This window comes from Achroia grisella, unplaced genomic scaffold (assembly GCF_030625045.1).
Source record: "Achroia grisella isolate CSIRO2021 unplaced genomic scaffold, CSIRO_AGI_Agris_v1 utg1245, whole genome shotgun sequence".
NCBI classification, from domain to species: Eukaryota; Metazoa; Arthropoda; class Insecta; order Lepidoptera; family Pyralidae; genus Achroia; species Achroia grisella.
This window is the reverse complement of record NW_026712606.1, coordinates 2,244,684-2,264,385: the sequence shown is the minus strand read 5'-3', so window position 1 is coordinate 2,264,385 and position 19,702 is coordinate 2,244,684. Positions and strand designations below refer to the sequence as shown.

Genomic DNA, 19,702 nt, shown 5'->3' with positions numbered 1-19,702 from the left:
TAATTAGATGATTGCCCTGTTTAAATACCTAACTTCTGACAAATGTTTGAATAAGAATAGGCAGGTACCTATGTACAAGTAGATATTGGAACTGGATGGATACTGTTAGAAATTACATCAATTGTGTAAGTAACTTTTGCAAACTTCCTACACATATAGACAGATATAGTACAAGTTAATAATGATAGGTAGGTATATATAACTCCAAAGAGTAAACAAGTTGGTAAGTGTAATTAAATGGGCAACGGCTACGACCTTTGCAGAGATAGTGTTTTACAGATAGATAATACGTAAATACATCGTTTATCAAACTATTTCATGATTTCGTCAGGATGACTATTAATAGACAGTTGCTTGTTAACCGACGTCCTTCCAATTAGTATTTTTCATACTACTGAAATGCTATAATTTGAATTAGCTATATTGAGTTATTTAGTCATGAAGATAAGATAAAGCGAAGTAACTAGGTATGTGCTGGGCCTTCTGATAACACGTTCGACGTAATTGACTCCTGTCAATACTTGAGGACGACATGCTCTCTTATGCGGTTATACCTAAGTGTTCATATAGTTCAGAATATATAGGCATATGTTGCTGATACTGTTTGCAAAGTGTTGTGAAAATGACCGTATTGTAACAGTGTTTGTATAAGTGCAGTTAAATATAGTGCATTTCTAATTAAGGATATTCCATGATGACAATTATACATAGAGGAAAATGCGGGCAGAAATATTATTAAAATGGATATTAAAAGACGAATAGAGGTTTCGACGTGGAATTTGCCGCTTTTGGTTTCCGTTGTCTTCTTGAATGTACGTATTCTATATTCTATTATACATTTAATTCGTTTTATAGTTAGAAATGGCAATTGTATAGGTAAATATACTGAAACTTTTGAGACGTTTAAGATTTCAATTATATTATTATAAATACTGAATCTGAATATATCGCATGGGTGCTCAAGTTACTAGATAAAGACGATCAATCCCCAGTCCAATCCAAACGGGGATCGAAATTACGACGGCCTGAGTCGATGTTTGAACCCCTACTGGAGTCTTATTCCTACCCTCAGACTAAATTCATACCTATCTGTCAGGCGGGAGCTAGCCTTCAGCCGTGCCATAAGTCCTTCCGCGGGTTAGGAGTGCCATCTGGATTCACCTCCCATCGTCCGGTCAATCTGTAAAGGCCAGCTGCCAACAGCATTAGGCCGATAAAAAAGAGCTCTAATTGTTATAATTTATTAGTGTATCCTTATTAGTACGATATATTTTATCGAAACAAATACGATTACTTGTTATACAATGGTCTTTAATGTTTTAATATACGATAAGAATATATATTTTTAAAATTCAGGCTCAGTTTATTTACCTACTATATTTTTGTTTGTTCCGACGACGTCATAAAGTTCATTATCGTGGTAGACACTGTTGAATGAACATAGAGGTTCATATACATAATTGTATTTGACTAATAAATTCTGTTATTGTAAAAAATATATTGATAGATTAATAATATCTATTTTATTAATAATATCTATTAAAATCTAAGTCATTTCACTCGGTATATCTCCCAATTTAACAGACACTGTATAAATACTGTCCTGACGATCTGGCACTTGTGCGTAGGGTTTATTATAGATTTTCCTATTCTTGCTATAGTGTATTACCTCATATACCTACACTAGGGCAAGAGTGTCTTGTTTCTTTGTTAGGATACGGGGATGGTGATGTAATTACTATATCGTATCTCGTTATTATTTCAATATTGTTCCAAGTTAATCAAAGCTTGTGTTCTGGGTATTAGTCATTTGATAGGTATATATCTACAAAAATATTTATTCTTTTGTAAACACATTTATAATGTACCTACATAGAAAATACTCAGACCAACAAAAATATTTATAGTCAAAATTTTATTTTTATTGATGAATATGAAAAGGTGCTCTACTTCGTTCATTTAAATTTTCACTAAGATGCGTTAAGCTTTCGGTTTTGTATATTTTTCTATATATTTTGATCCTTCTGTATCACGCACTGCAGACCACGTGACCTGCTTTGCAACGTTCAAAATTGTCTATCGTGCCAGTTTTTTTCTATTGTTTATAGATCACGTATAACGCTCAAAGAGAGATATTATTTCGGATAATGATATATAATTTCTATAAGTTAGGTTATATGTCGCAGGAATAACTATATAAACAATAATTATAATAATAAGTAGTACTAGTACCAATCATCTAGACACATTATTATTGGGTACATAATTACGATAAAATACTTAATCCAATGTAAGTAAATGTAGATAATACTTTCTTTGTACTATAACACCGGTATCGATTACGGAAACAAATCTAATTACAATATTTATAGATATATTATTAGTAGCTGTTAATTGAGTAGTTTTAGAGATGTGATCACAGTATGATTAGATTTATATTAGAAGTTGGTCCTTAGTTCTTTTAGCGTTCCATTTACACTTAGTTTATAACACAGATAACATAATATTACATAGTTTATAATAAACGTTTAATCAGAATGACCTCAACGCGGTCTCCCCCGGTAGGTACCCACCCATCAGTGGTTAATTATTCTCCACTTCGCAGTGGGTCTAGAACCGTTCCTTATGCCATCCTACAAAATAAATCTACATCCTACAAAGTATGTTTAGCTCATTATTTTCGTTATCAGAAGACCTGAATGAAAAGTATGACAGGTAATTAAATAATACATTTTAAGTACTAAATAATAAATTCTTTGGTTTTAATATATTTGTTTGCGATCGCAAATAGCCATATAATACATTTAAAAATAAAATTCAAATTTGGAACGTCACGCATGGAACATCTATGTTCTTTTGTTAGGTAGGTACATGTTTTCACTTCTGGAACATTCCGTGGCGTCATTATAATTTTATTATTTAATAATATATAATATTATACCACTATAAAATTATATCAAAAAATGGATATAATTTTATATAACCTTATTATAACTTAAACATAGCAATATTCCTACAGCGAAAAATTGTTGAACTACTACTTAAATCTCAGCAGTATTAATCATAAATTTACTGAATGTTGCAGCATAACATTATGCAGTACTTATCCGTATGTGTACTATCTATTATGTGTATTCATATATTCTGTAACATTAGATAATATGAATACGTAGACAGATACATAAATGAAAACTGTAATGCTAGTCACGAGACCTATCATTTTGATAATACCAAAATTTACGCGTTGCCGCATGGCCGCTATGATTGATTGGTACTTAATTAGTTTCTTGTGTACCTATAGCTGACAACATTTATACACAGAGACACTTGTACAGGGATAGTGTTAAAATATCATTTGTATAAGTAGTCGAAAGAGTTTTATATGTATAAAGAACTTTGACTAAGTTTAGGTAGGTGCATAATTTGCAGCTGGTATTAAGGATATCTAATAGATACTTATGCGTCATTTGCCCGCTACGAAGACAAGAAACAAACCTATCTGTTATGCTATTGCGTCGTTCTTTCAATATTAAAGTGTTATCTTAATATCATTTATGTTTAGGGCAATGACTTATCTAAAAAGCGAATTATTTATTATAATAATGGAATGCAAACGTACATTTAATTACCTATGCAGACAAGGGCAAAAATGATATAATGAAGTGAAAGATGTATATAAATAAATATAATTGGTATAATACAGCTATAAAACTAGTTACTAAATGGGGAAGAAGATTGTTAGTAACGGGGAGTATAGACACCACTTCTGGCAATGTAGGTACGGACTATAGACAGAGACTTCCACACTGTCTCCCTTGAAATCATTTCATCTACCATCGCAGTGAATGACTGGTGTCTTTCTAACTGACCTGTCTTCATGTTTATCATATCATACACCATTAGCATGTATATTAATATTAATACTCACTTATTCATATATATATTATATGAGTAAGTGAGTTTGTTTGTTTGTTCGCTGCCCATTCAAGCCTTCAAAAGCCTATAAGTATGTACCAATAAGTATAGCAATACCTACTATAAGAATAATGGATTTTCATGTGTGTATATTTTACATTTCAGGTTTGTCTACCGAGTCTTGTATACACGTATGGGGTGCTACTGGTAAACTCAGCAAATTTCGGGGTTCCAATATGGATGGGACTTTCAACACCCACTATCTCATTATTAACATATAGCTTAACACGTAAGGTTTTTATATTTATGTACCTTAATTTACGTGACTTAAAAATGTGAACACAGTTTTCGTCCAACTTAAATAATGACAAGAGGAATATAATTCATTGGTAGGTATGTGTTTGTCACTAACTCGTCCTAAACGGCTGGAACGAATTGAATAAAAATTTGTGTGTAAGTATATTAGAGCTCCTGGATGGTGTGAAAAGACAAACCGGACTGGACGTCTCCTAGGTCCGCTAGTCTGATAGCAATATACATATGACATTGTTTTAATGTTCATGTCATAATAATAATAAGAATTGAGTACCTACTACCTTTTTAAACAATGTATGCATTTATACTAAACTTATCATAACTACAGATAATTATTAGGCAGCTGAACTAATTCAGTATTGTAAGTATAAAAAGATCTAGGTAGTATAAGAGGACTGCCTAGGGCTTTTTATAATTACTTTAAATTTGTTAAGCTAATTGAATTGAGTAAGCTCAATTCTAATATTATCTCAGTAGCCAGAGTAGGTTTCTCATATAATAAACAATTGACTAATAGATATTAAAATAATATAAAATATTAGTTTCGTACTGGAATCATGGTAGGTTTGTAACTAAATAATTATTTTAATATATAAAATGACATTATTTAATATTTTCGTTTTCAGAATGTTGGTGCAGAGATGCCGCAGACTCTTGGGGTGGTACAGTGGGGTACCGTATCATGGCATCCATAGGGTTGATGTTGGTAGTACTTAGCTTATTAATATGTGCCTTCATACCGTACAACTTGCACCCCTACATCTACGGAATATGTGGTGGTAAGTAAAGATTCCGCCATATTGTCAGGCATTAAGATCCTACTTCATATGACATTGATTACTTACATAGATAATTTAAAGATATATGACAAATATTTGGATGCTAAACATACATATTGACGGTCTCGGTAGTCTAGCGGTTTAGCACAACGCCTTCCTTCCGATGGTCACCGGTTTGATTACTCGCACAAGACAAACAATTATATTCATGATTATGATTGTTTCTATCGATATGAGTGTTTTCTATGTATATTATATATAATATGTATTTACAAAAAAAATCTATGTATTTACCTATATAACAGTTGCCTTGTACCCATAACATAAGCTTAGCTTAACTTAGATGGCACTGTGTAAATTGTCCTGAGATATTATAATTTCGTATATACTGGATATATGCTAAACTACAAATCATGAGAACGTTTGACTAATTTGATTCGGTGGTTTAGTAGTTTACTACATCATACTTTTTATGCTCGTTGGTTCAATTTCACACACGGTGTAAAATATTTTAAATCATGAGTACCTATAATTGTTTGTATTGATCTGGGTGTTTTCTATGTATGCATGCACACGAAAAATCACGTTGTTCGTCAGAGATCACAGAATAGATACCTAGAATATTAGAAGTGTTCTTATAATGAAACTGCTTTTGTGTGTAATTGTGAGTACTATTTAAATGGTATGTTTTGAAGTTGCTCACTAAAATGTCCAGACTTGTGGCGGCGTGGTGGGCCGGGTCATTGGGCTCCCTAAAATATGGTCGAGCGCATGTGATGGCTGGCTCATCCGTCATACTCGTGAACGGGTGCTGCGTGTAGGGACTGGACCTCTTATTAATTGTTTAACCAGTTGGTTATGTATTCATGCAAAAATTTCATGACGGTTTGTATTCACACACTTAAACTTAAATTGTAAGTAAGAATAAATTATTTAAAGATCACACAATTTTCTTGAATTGTTCTTCTTGTGATGAGACAGCATTCCGAATGAGCGGTAGATATAAAAAAAAAAAAAATGTTATGACTATTCAAAAGTGCTTCAATGTAAGTTTATTTGAATAAATGATTTTCTATTCTATTCTATTCTACTGTAATTTTATGCAATTGTAATTTTTAGGTTTTGGATCATCCTTGTTGTCAGCTCAAGTGGACGCAGTCATTTTTGATACATACGATATTAACTTAGGAACAATTCGAGGCCTATGTTTCGCTGGACAGGCGATTGGACTATCAATATTTCCACATATAGTAACATTTTTCATAGACTGCTATGGATATTCATATTCATATATAGTGCTGGGTGGAATAATACTTCAAACATTACCAGCTATCATGATGTTGAAAATTGATGAAACCATCAGAAAAAGACCTGCTTCGTATATTGACAAAACTTATGCTATTTTTAATAACGAAGTAATCGTAAATGGTTATACAAATGAATTGCAACTACATGATTTAGGAAAAAAATGTTGGAAAAGTCCTTCTGACGATAATCTACACCGAGAAGCTACTATATCTGATCTAAGCGCTGATACTTCTGAATATGATCAGGATAATAATAGCACCATAACACCACCTCCAAGTCCCGAGGAAAAGAGAAGAAATATATTTGGTGTGGAAATTCTTCCAGAAATACCAGAAGAAAGTGAGGATAGTGATGATAACGAGGGGAACGTAAATGATAAAAATAAAAGCAATTTAAATAAAAAACGATTTAGCAATGTTATAAAAAGACTGAGCACTATAGGTGATAGCTTTGATGAATATATAATGAAACAAGCCAAAAGAGATTCACAAGCTGATAGAGATAGTATAAGTAGAGAGTATACTGAAATAGAAGTGACATATGACAATATATCACCAGTAACAGATATACAAACAGAAAAAGTATTTAATTCCTTTAATTTCCGATGTCAGGCTGCGTATACTAGTTTTCGTAGAAGAATGCGAATGCCGTCATATAGAATATATAGGTTAAAACGTAGGTTAGCCTATATCACATCTAGTATAAATGATACTTTCTTTAAACCATTGACAAGATCTTTATCATGCTGGCGTTTTTATCTAGCTCTTATTCTATGTTTTTACAAATTGAGTTTATCAGCAATAGCCTTACTGCTCATGCCAGTGGTTGCATCTCAAGTAAACCCAAAAATATCTATGACAGACATAAACTTATTATTTTCTCTGCATGGTTTCACATGGATATGTTTTCTGTTATGCACGCCTTGGCTAACACAAACGCCAAAAAGAAATTTCAAATATGTTACAGTAATTGGATTAATTATATCAACCGGAGGATGCTTTTGTAAGTATATTACAACACCTTAGGTACTTGAATTTTATGTAGATGTTATTTTTTTTATAAACTATCGAATATTGTAATGTTTACAGTACTAGCAGCAGCGGACAACCACGATTTATTGTCAATAGCATGCGTCATCGGTGGTTTTGGATATGGCGCCATTACTTCATGTTGGGAAACTACTGTTCAAGACTTCGTAGGGTTGCGGAAATGGCCGAAAATTCATAGTACGATGGAAACCCTTTCTGGCATCCTTCTTTTTGTATTTTGTCTATGCATATTGTTTTTAGTAGATCAAGAAAATGGACCAAAGAGTGCCTTATTAATTTTAAGTGTAGTTTTGGCTGGAATTACTGTCATTTGGACAATATTAGCTGCGGTGTCTCTGTATATGACAAAAGTTCGATCTCTATGGCCCGGAACCCGGTGTATGTTTTAATAGCCTTATTTAAATAAACTGTTGTCTAATTGTGGGCTTTTTATTTCTATTATTGCAAAGGAAATTACAAAGCGACGGCGACGAAGAATGGTAATTGTCCTTAATAATCGCTAAAATTTAGTGTTTCACCAGACACTATACTTATTTACAGAGAATTTCGAAGAACTATGCTATAAAAATATACCATTAACAAAGTATATTATGACTTGCAAAGCCGTAGATTGGTTAGGACTCTTCACGCCCTCTTAATTGTCTGATTTTACCGATAATATTCTTAATATCGAACAATAGACACAAACTTTAACTAGGTGTCTACTTTGGATCCGGTAGCACCTTAAATGCGCATCTTACCTGCTATATTTAGAATTTCACTGCGTGATAGTATTCGACAGTAGGATATCCGTAGCACCAACGATTCTGTCGCTGCTGCTATGTTAGCGTACATGGCTATCAATACAAGATTTTGTAAACGTTGCATTAGTAAAATGCTTAATGTAAATAGACTCAATTCAAAAATAAGGTTGAGAGTCCCATTCTCATTAAGAATAAAATAAACTTTTCAATTGGTTTCAAATAAATTCTATTGTAGAAACGTGATACGTGTGCGAAAGATTATAATTATCCTACTAGTACCTAAACATGAAAGTGAAAGTATGTAGAGATACTTGTATTTGTTAGTTCGTTTCTGTTCACATCTTATATTATTAAAAGAGATATTACCGAAATACCTAGTCCTAAAATATTTTCATAGGTCAAAAAGTAGGCGATCATAAATTTATGTACAACATATAAAAACTTTAACATTTTACACAATACTGATTTTTGATGAAGTCGTGCTTTACCATATATGTATATGTTTGCTAAACGCTTCAACATATCTGATCACAAGGAATTAAACCAACTCCCTGCTAGCACTGGCTCACATAGTAGCAACAGACCTCCCTATGGTTGTATTATAGGGTTAACGTCTTTCAAAGAATGGATTGATTGTTTGGAACGTTCTAGAAATTAGTACCTATAAGTATGTAGTAGTATCTACAATAAGTAATAAACAATCAATTTACGTATTCGACACAAGAAGTTCTTTTAATTTTGTTAATAAAAACTTAATTACGGTTTACTTGGCGACGTTCTGAATTCATTAGCACAATTTTGATTACGCACCATATTTTAATTCACTGGACATCGCCACGGGTTACATCCACTTTAATATAAATTTAATCTTTGGTAATACGAATTTTATAGAAACAAAGATATAAGGATATGGGTAATAAGATTACTAGAAGTAAATAAGAGCAGAGGAAATAAATTATGACAACGTTGTTTATTCAATGCCACACAACTGAGTCGTGTAAAGTATTTAACTCTAAAGCAAACAAAAATATTACGCGCTTATATCCACAAATTGTCTGCGGAGGAAATTAGATTTTCATTACAACGAAAATAGTTCAAGATAAACGACGGAACTGCAGCGAAGTGTGTAAGACATGTAAGTTTATTACACGCTATAAAAAAACGAAATGAACGACCTACAATGGATATTGTTCCTGGTAAGTTTATTTTTTCACATCCTTATTTAATTTTAATTTGGCCACACTTCTAGTATGTTTGCGACATAATAAAATATGAAAGGTTTTATCTTTCATACTAACTTTATGATAATTTCTGTTATACGAATTTGCCGAAATGTTATGTTGTTGTATGTTAGGTTAATACCTTATAAGATTGAAAGATTTTGGAGGAAGTTTCAACCAAAACTTGTTTCTTTGTCATTACCTAGCTAATATGGTTATATGTTATGTTTCAGATGCTAGCATGCTTTTTGCTATTGGCATCAGCGGACGTCGACTGCCGTGGCAAGTCTTTCCACTGCATCAATTCGACTCATTTCAATGTGTGTGTAGACTTAGGAACAGGATCGTTGAGAACTATTGATAGTGTGATAATTCCGTGCCCAGATGGAACTGTATGTTTTAAAACAAATTTTTATGAATGTGAATTTCCAACATCTACAACACCTGTGTTACGGACTAGTGAAGTGAAGAATTTTATTGATGTATTTGGAGCTAAATCTACGGGAACATTAAATCTGGCCACTACAACTTTTTCGAAAGATATAAGTGGTGATTCAACTTACAATACTGTGGTTATGACGACGTTATCAGAACTGGAAAAGATAAAAGAAGTGAGATTAGTTATGGAATATAGTCCTGAAGATGTTTATATAACCACACGTAATTCAATAGTAAATCCAAGTATACCTGTTAAGCATGAAACTGCATATAAAGATCATAAACAAAATATAACAGAATTTATACATGAAGAAAACATATTAAAGGAAAAAACTTATAACACTAACACTATACCGGATATTTTAAAAAATGTATTTTTTAATAAGACCTATGAAACTACGACTATAAATGATGAAAATATAAACGTCACTAATAGAAATATCAGCATAACAGAAACAAGTGAAGTAAATACTCAAAATGAAGTAACTACGGAATCTATAAATAACATTATTTTCACTTCAACTATCAATAAAGTTATACTTGAAATAAATACTTCAACTACAGAACCGTCTATACAAACATCTTATACACGTATACCCTCAACATTAACTCAATATATAGAGGATTACTCAACAGAGCCTATACCGAAAATTACAGAATCGTTAATAACATATACTTCTGAAAGTCAAGATATATTAGGTACTTTACTTAATGGAATAAATGATGTAACTGCAGATTCAATCAATTATATTACTATGACTTCAACAACCGACAAAAATATAGTACAAATTGATTCATTAACCACAGAATCATCTGTACAAACCCCACCAACACAACAAAACCAAGTTTACTCAACAGAACTTCCAAACAGTTTAATAGTGTCTACTTATGTAACTGAAGATCCATCTATTAATGAAATAATTTATATAAATACAGAAAATGATCTTACTACAAAATCCAAGCAGGATGTTACTTTAATTTCATCTTACGACAAACAAGTATTAGAACTTCAACTTCAAGCAACTACTGAAACTCATACTACACATTTACCATCTACGGTAGATTTTATAACTGACAGTATACCGGAAATTACAGAATCATTGACAACATCCACTTCTCATAGCCAAGACACATCGGGAATTTTGTATAACCAAATAAGTATCTTAAATGGCATAACTGTAGATTCATTAAATGGAATTACTTCAACTACAATGAACGAACAAAACACAGAACAAAATGATTTATTGACTACAGAATCTGCACAAACCCTCGCAACACAACAAAACCAAGTAATAGGAGATTACCCAACAGGGGTTACACTGGATTTTACACATAATATGATTTTGTCTACTTTTGTAACTGAAGATGGATCTATAAATAAAATTAGCGAACTAAATATAGGAAATGACGTGACTACTGAGTCCATGTGGGATGATACATTAATTTCAACTTTTGATAAACACATATTTGAAATAGATTCGACAATTCCACTGAATACCGAAACTCGTACAACACACTTGCCATCTACAACAGATTTCGTAACTGAGAGCATACCGAAAATTACACAATCGTTAACTTTATATACTTCTTTGAGTCCAAACACATGGGGAAATAAAGTTAGCGATCTAAATGATGCAACTACTGAATCAGGACATGACGATATTGTAAATTCAATTATAGAAAACAATATAGAGGAAACTGATTTATTAGCCGCAGGATCATCTGCACAAACTTCTACAACATACATAACATCAACACTAAACCAGGATACGAAAGAATACCCAACAGGCGTTACACCGGAAATTATAAATAATTTGGTTATGTCTACTTTTGTAACTGAAGATGGATCTTTAAATAAAGTTAGTAAACTAAATACAGAAAATGATGTTACAACTGAGTCCATGCGTGATGTTACTTTAATTCCAACTTTTGATAAAACCATATTTGAAATAGATTCGAAAATTCCACTAAACTGAAACTCGTACTACATACTTGCCATCTGCAACAGATTTCGTAACTGAGAGTATACCGAAAATTACACAGTCGTTATCTACTTCTCTAAGTCCAGACAGAGGGGGAAATAAAGTTAGCGATCTAAATGATGCAACTACTGAATCAGGACATGACGATATTGTAAATTCAATTATAGAAAACAATATAGAGGAAACTGATTTATTAGCCGCAGGATCATCTGCACAAACTTCTACAACATACATAACATCAACACTAAACCAGGATACGAAAGAATACCCAACAGGCGTTACACCGGAAATTATAAATAATTTGGTTATGTCTACTTTTGTAACTGAAGATGGATCTTTAAATAAAGTTAGTAAACTAAATACAGAAAATGATGTTACAACTGAGTCCATGCGTGATGTTACTTTAATTCCAACTTTTGATAAAACCATATTTGAAATAGATTCGAAAATTCCACTAAACACTGAAACTCGTACTACATACTTGCCATCTGCAACAGATTTCGTAACTGAGAGTATACCGAAAATTACACAGTCGTTATCTACTTCTCTAAGTCCAGACAGAGGGGGAAATAAAGTTAGCGATCTAAATGATGCAACTACTGAATCAGGACATGACGATATTGTAAATTCAATTATAGAAAACAATATAGAGGAAACTGATTTATTAGCCGCAGGATCATCTGCACAAACTTCTACAACATACATAACATCAACACTAAACCAGGATACGAAAGAATACCCAACAGGCGTTACACCGGAAATTATAAATAATTTGGTTATGTCTACTTTTGTAACTGAAGATGGATCTTTAAATAAAGTTAGTAAACTAAATACAGAAAATGATGTTACAACTGAGTCCATGCGTGATGTTACTTTAATTCCAACTTTTGATAAAACCATATTTGAAATAGATTCGAAAATTCCACTAAACACTGAAACTCGTACTACATACTTGCCATCTGCAACAGATTTCGTAACTGAGAGTATACCGAAAATTACACAGTCGTTATCTACTTCTCTAAGTCCAGACAGAGGGGGAAATAAAGTTAGCGATCTAAATGATGCAACTACTGAATCAGGACATGACGATATTGTAAATTCAATTATAGAAAACAATATAGAGGAAACTGATTTATTAGCCGCAGGATCATCTGCACAAACTTCTACAACATACATAACATCAACACTAAACCAGGATACGAAAGAATACCCAACAGGCGTTACACCGGAAATTATAAATAATTTGGTTATGTCTACTTTTGTAACTGAAGATGGATCTTTAAATAAAGTTAGTAAACTAAATACAGAAAATGATGTTACAACTGAGTCCATGCGTGATGTTACTTTAATTCCAACTTTTGATAAAACCATATTTGAAATAGATTCGAAAATTCCACTAAACACTGAAACTCGTACTACATACTTGCCATCTGCAACAGATTTCGTAACTGAGAGTATACCGAAAATTACACAGTCGTTATCTACTTCTCTAAGTCCAGACAGAGGGGGAAATAAAGTTAGCGATCTAAATGATGCAACTACTGAATCAGGACATGACGATATTGTAAATTCAATTATAGAAAACAATATAGAGGAAACTGATTTATTAGCCGCAGGATCATCTGCACAAACTTCTACAACATACATAACATCAACACTAAACCAGGATACGAAAGAATACCCAACAGGCGTTACACCGGAAATTATAAATAATTTGGTTATGTCTACTTTTGTAACTGAAGATGGATCTTTAAATAAAGTTAGTAAACTAAATACAGAAAATGATGTTACAACTGAGTCCATGCGTGATGTTACTTTAATTCCAACTTTTGATAAAACCATATTTGAAATAGATTCGACAATTCCACTAAACACTGAAACTCGTACTACATACTTGCCATCTGCAACAGATTTCGTAACTGAGAGTATACCGAAAATTACACAATCGTTAACTTTATCTACTTCTCTAAGTCCAGACACATGGGTAACTAAAATTAGCGATCTAAATATACCCTATGATCAAACTACAAAATCCGGACATGACGCTATTTTAAATTCAATTGTAGAAAACAATATAGAGGAAATTGATTTATTAGGCGCAGGATCATCTACACAAACTTCTACAGTATACATAACATCAACACTAAACCAAGACATGGAAGATTACTCAACAGGGGATACACCAGAAATTACAAATAATTTGATTACGTCTACTGTTGTAACTGAAGATGGATCTGTAAATAAAATTACTAAATTAAATACAGAAAATGATGTGACAACTGAGTCTATGCGAGATGTTACTTTAATTTCGACTTTTGATAAAAACATATTTGAAATAGATTCGACAATTCCACTAAATATTAGAACTCATACTACACAATTGCCACCTATGGTAGATTACATGACTGAGAGTATACAGGAAATTACAAAATCGTTACCATTATCTACTTCTTTAAATCAAGACACTTGGGAAATTAAAATAAACGATCTAAATATACCACATGACGTAACTACAGAATCCGTACATAATGGAATTTTAACTATATACTCAGATACACGTATAGATGAAAATGAGCCAATATCTGCGAAAACTACTTCATACTCTAATCACGATCTAGCCATAATATCCACTGATGACGTTATTTTATCTTCGACTATTGAAAATGTTGGCTTATACATGGATTTTACAACCACAGAAACGCCAATTCAAACATCTATAATACACTCACCATCACTAAAACACCAAGTTACGAAGGACAACACATTTGACAAAATAATAAGTGAAACGACTAAGCAAAACATTAGAAAATATTTTACAACAATGCAACATCCGGCGGCATCCACGATTGTACCAGAATTAATAGTTTTTAATCGAGAATCTACTGAATCAATAGCTAATGTTGTTACATCATCGACTATCGATAAACATACAAATAGTATCAATTCATTTACTACACTATCAAATGCAGAATCCTTTAATACTCAATTACTATCATCATTAAATGAAGTTACAGAAGATTCCAAAATAAGAGATACAACAGATACAGCACAAGTTAGGAAATTTCCTGAAAATACATCTGGTTTAATTCACAACAGTAAAAACATTTTAAAAGAAAAAGCAAATGTATATGAAAAAAAAGATAATGAAGTAACACATGTGAATGAATTTGCAGATCTCTTTACCAATATTAATATGACTGCCAATACATTAAAACCAGCGACTGATTACTTTATAGCGGAACCCACAACAGATGACAAAAATACGCCTAAAGTTTCAGTCAATTTAGACACCGAATCGTTTTCATATCTTACTACATTAATTGCTCCATTTCAACCAAAAATGACAGAAAGTATTAATAGTAATAATAGTTTGGGATTACCCATAAAACCAGTATTGAACGAAATTAAATTATTTACTAATGTATCTGATACTGTAAATACTACTTCAGTAGTTAATACATTACCTGTCTCAAAATTAAATGTTGTAACAGACTATGAGTACATATCTGAACCGTTTCATGATACAGTTGTATTAAACGTTAGTGAAGATGTTGGATTTCATAATATAAATAAAACAAATATACAAACAATAACCATCGATATGAAGCCAACACAAATTGGAGATATTGACGGAATTTCAAGAGATAATCCAAGTAATTCGGTACAACATGTTTCAATTCAGCACTCAGAACAGATACTAAATAATGTTACAACAAAATCTTTTACTAAAGAATATGGACAAGAGCAGAATTACGTGATTGATATGTTAAAAGAGAGAACCACAAATGCACCTAACTTATTACAAAATACATCAATCCAAGATACAAATAAGAAGGAAGAAATAAATTACGACAAAAAAGCGTCACCAATTGATTTAAAAAATCACACAAATAGTAACATGAATAAATTTGATTTAACATATAAAGAACGTACAACGCAAAGTCCTTATGATATCTTTACAAAACTGACGCACAGTAATTTTCGCACATCAACTACTGAAAAAGTGACAGTACAGATTGATTTAAGTACCACTGAGGTAAGAATAATTAAAGAAAAAAATGAACACGTGAAAATTCTTTTGCCAAAACTACAAACAGAGTATATGAAAGACACTAGCTCGGATATTAATAACTGCACCTTGCCGTATAATAAACAAGAAATTTCAATTCCAGACACAAAGAAAATTGGACTTGGAACATTTACTCCGCAGTATGACGAGTATCATGTTAATAAAAACAATGATCTAAGTTCACTATTACCAAGTTCTTTGCCACATGTAGAAACAAAGACAGTGTCAACAGTTACAGCAACAGTAGACAATCCTTCCATATCGCAGCAGAATATAACCAAGACACAATATAATATACAACAAAGTAATATTAGTGACGTTATTACAGAACCCAATGTACTCGCATCAGTTAACAATGTAGTAGATAAAATGGCCATTGCATTTAAAAAAAAATCTGAAAATGTTAATGAAACCACAGAAAATCGTTCAAAATTCAAAAGCAACAGAGCTAATATAACTAGCAATAAAGAAACTAAAGTTACATCAAGGCAGAGTCCTATAAAAAAAGCAGATATACATTTTAACTGCCGAAATAAAAAGAATGGTAAATACGGAGATAACGATGATTGCAGGAAATTTTATATTTGTATTGGAAGACCGAATCCTACTAATGGAATGTGTCCAATAAATACAGTGTTCAGTGAAATTAGAAAACAATGTACAAATAATTTATCACATTGTGTTAGAAATAATACCTTTCGTTGTACATCCGTGGGACGATATAGCGATGTTTTTAAAGATAATTTTTATTATATATGTATAAAGAATATTGAAAATTATTTTGTCAGATATAAATTTCAATGTGCAGATGGTTTCCATTTGAACAAGACATCTGTGAAATGTATTAAAGATATAGAAGTTTCACAATCTGAGGATAGCTTTAGTAAAAATAGTAATGAAAAGAGTACAGTTGAAATAAATTCTCCAGATAAAAAGTCTAATAATAACTATAGTAATGAGTTTGAATGCAAAGAAGAAGGCAAATTTGCCGATCCTAACAATTGTAGGAAATATTATATTTGTTCAAAAAAGAAGTCTCGATTTCGTAGAAAATCGAAACAGTGTAAAAAAGACATGGTTTTCAATAGGGATAAGAAAAGATGTGTAGATGAGGAGAGTTATGAATGCTAGCGATATTTGATAATGTAAAAACAAATTGCCTATAAAAAATAAAATTAATGTTTTAATGCTTACAAATGTCACTTCAATTTTAGGGTTATTCATTACTGTAATTTGTATTATTAATTACTGTTGGAAAATTATGTTTATCATTTACATATGGGAATAAAATGACATTAAATGCTACCTAACTGTGGACAGTCAAGGTACCACTAAATGTTATAATTAAACAGTCTTTTCTGTAGAAAATTAAATTGTTATAAATATTTATATAGTTTAAGTTATTTACTTTATTGTTATATAATTTATATTTTACTTAATTAAAACTACTGAAATTAAATGTAATATTTATTTACTTAAAAATAGGTCTTAATAGTAGCGCTTATAATTTTACTGTGTTTTTAATATCTAATAAACACAAAATTAATTTAATTTGATCACTTTTATTAGAATTGTAATAAATATTTTATACTTTAAATTTCACGTAGATTTTCAGTCGCATTGAAATAGGGTCTATTTATTTTGTAATGTTCGTGGTTTGCGATACGCTGTTCCGACATTATTGAGGATTTGATCTCCGTCGTCCCTTTCCAACGTAATGCAGAATTTACTCGAGAACACTGTACACCGGACTGAGGTCTCTCCCCAAATAGGACTTCGTGGGCAGAAGTACATCGCGCGTACAGGTTCATTGTCATCTGTTACACTAAACTTATAGTTTTTACATTCAATAGAGCGGTATGGTGATATCTGAGGACGCACGCTCGTACCTGCATTAGATTGGACTCTTTTAGTTCCATCGCTAAATAGTTCTACTGACGATTTTGTAGTGTTAGCCACAAGACACTTAAATTTATCTGGAGCAGTGCAGGTGCGAGTGTAACTATTAAAAATTGTATTACCACCACATTTAAATTTAATACCTTGAAATCTGTTTTTATTCGGGATACATAAAATATAACCCTTACAACCCGGAACTGTGGGATCCATTATTCGCTCATTTTTGTGACAGTACAGGGTTTTGCTTATGGTAGGATCCACATAATTAACAGCGTTCTGACAAACATCACTAGAGTCCTCATTGCAGTGTGTATTAGGTGGACAGATAAATGTAGGACCTAATAAGTTAATGCCTTCGCAGATTCTCAGTTTATTTGCTCCTTCACATATAAAACCGTATGGACCACAGTCATAATTCTTCAGCTTGAATGCGGTCACTGCGTTTCTATGTCCTATTAGTATCTGAAATAAATGGCAATAAATAGATATAACAAGTGTACAAAATAGAATTATGTACATTTAATTTTGTACGAAAATAGCAGTAGAAACAGGTAAAATTTTTGACAATAATCAAATAGAACAGTTATTCAATGGTATGCCTATATGTAATATAAATGGATTTCTGCTTGAAATAAAGTTTCTGTGTATTAACGAAATCTAAACAATATGAGGTTCAACAGAAATATTTTTAAAAGACAAGCCAACAATAAAAGAAATCTAATAACATTTGATTCCAGGTTGTACTGGAAACGTATTCGGTTCGAACAGTAGAGGACTCGTTTCCTGTTGTAACGCGCAGTTGGTGTTTTGACTTAGTAATTTTAAAAATTATAGAGTGTTGTGTCAACTAGATTAGTCGTCAACACACGACAGAAACAGAAAATGTTTTCAATTTATAGTTTTAACAAATACTCCGATGATTGAAACACCGATACAAAACCAAGTAATTTAGGAGACGGTGGTAAGAGCGCTTCTTTCACGTTGGTTACAAATATACCGAGCGAAATGTGGACATTACAGGACATGTCTAGTATTACGTTCACCACGTCTACAGAAGAAAATCCTTTGGCTACCCTATCTGGGATAATAGTCGTAAATATATGTAATTACTGCAATATTTATTTATTTAATCTGGAAAATTAAATTTATTTGTTTACTTACCGCGAGACAAGAAGTTAGAAGCACTTTGAAGGACATGCTTTATAAACTCAGCCAAGGTTAACTCGAAGACGACCGGAGAGCAACTAACGGGCACGTGAGTACTTTCTTAAAAATTCACTTCACGACCAATTATCATTTTTAACACCTCACGAGTAGGTATATTTAGAGAAATGAGTTCGTGTCACTGGCGCAATGTGTCACAGTTGTATTGTGACTTCGACACTAACGATCCATATTGCTTTCGAAGAATGGACACGTAAGATAAAACAGTTATGTATGTAAAGTAGGCATACATATATAAGGATATTACCAAAAATGTCTTACAAACGAACGGGATATTTGATGGAAAATGGTTGGTACTTTTTATTGAAAACTGAGAAATTGAACGTCCTGTCACCGAAGTATCCCATTTCGTGTATTTACCTACAGTTTCTAATAATAGTTAGGAACTATTTCCACATACAAACAGACTCTCAAATTTCCATATTTTTCTATATACTCGCATAATTCTTTAAATTCACACGGAATCAACTTTATAAAAAATCATAAGCTATCAATAAACCATCGTCGAACAGGGCTTTTTTTTAATGGATAGTTCTCCTGTCTGCGCTAACGTTATACCAGCGGGAGAGTGGAGAATAAGATGAGCATGAGGTCGGGTCAATTAGCCCATCGGGACGACGAATTTTATTCTATCTTCTGTTGTTTGTATTTATGGAGTACTTTGTCCAGTACGGTCAGGGTAGTCCGATCACATGCAAGATATGAATAGAAAATAAACGAAGAATCAATCGCATTAATTGAATCTGTAAAAAGATGTGTTA

At 32.2% G+C, this 19,702-nt stretch overlaps 2 protein-coding genes across 2 annotated transcripts; one reads left to right on the top strand and one right to left on the bottom strand.

The window, feature by feature from the left end:
- Positions 1 to 357: 357 nt before the first annotated feature.
- On the top strand, positions 358 to 7,776 carry LOC131854804 (uncharacterized). Its single transcript, XM_059205966.1, has 5 exons — positions 358 to 812; positions 4,081 to 4,204; positions 4,857 to 5,009; positions 6,129 to 7,319; positions 7,406 to 7,776. The coding sequence occupies exons 1-5, from the start codon at positions 741 to 743 to the stop codon at positions 7,753 to 7,755; spliced, it is 1,890 nt and encodes a 629-aa protein (XP_059061949.1). The 5' UTR covers positions 358 to 740; the 3' UTR covers positions 7,756 to 7,776.
- Positions 7,777 to 17,450: 9,674 nt separating this feature from the next.
- LOC131854756 (uncharacterized) lies at positions 17,451 to 18,914 on the bottom strand. The gene is made up of 2 exons (XM_059205897.1): positions 18,879 to 18,914; positions 17,451 to 18,179 (listed from the first exon to the last, which is right to left on the bottom strand). Exons 1-2 carry the CDS (start codon positions 18,912 to 18,914, stop codon positions 17,451 to 17,453), a joined length of 765 nt encoding a protein of 254 aa, XP_059061880.1.
- Positions 18,915 to 19,702: the final 788 nt, after the last annotated feature.

Excerpts from the sequence above, each read along its gene's own strand:
- LOC131854804 (XM_059205966.1), top strand. The coding sequence starts at position 741 with ATGGATATTAAAAGACGAATAGAGGTTTCGACGTGGAATTTGCCGCTT. Across the intron at positions 4,205-4,856 it reads ATTAACATATAGCTTAACAC|AATGTTGGTGCAGAGATGCC; the intron begins GTAAGGTTTTTA and ends TTTCGTTTTCAG. Across the intron at positions 7,320-7,405 it reads ATCAACCGGAGGATGCTTTT|TACTAGCAGCAGCGGACAAC; the intron begins GTAAGTATATTA and ends TAATGTTTACAG.
- LOC131854756 (XM_059205897.1), bottom strand. The coding sequence starts at position 18,914 with ATGTCCTTCAAAGTGCTTCTAACTTCTTGTCTCGCG. Across the intron at positions 18,180-18,878 it reads TTCTAACTTCTTGTCTCGCG|ATACTAATAGGACATAGAAA; the intron begins GTAAGTAAACAA and ends CATTTATTTCAG.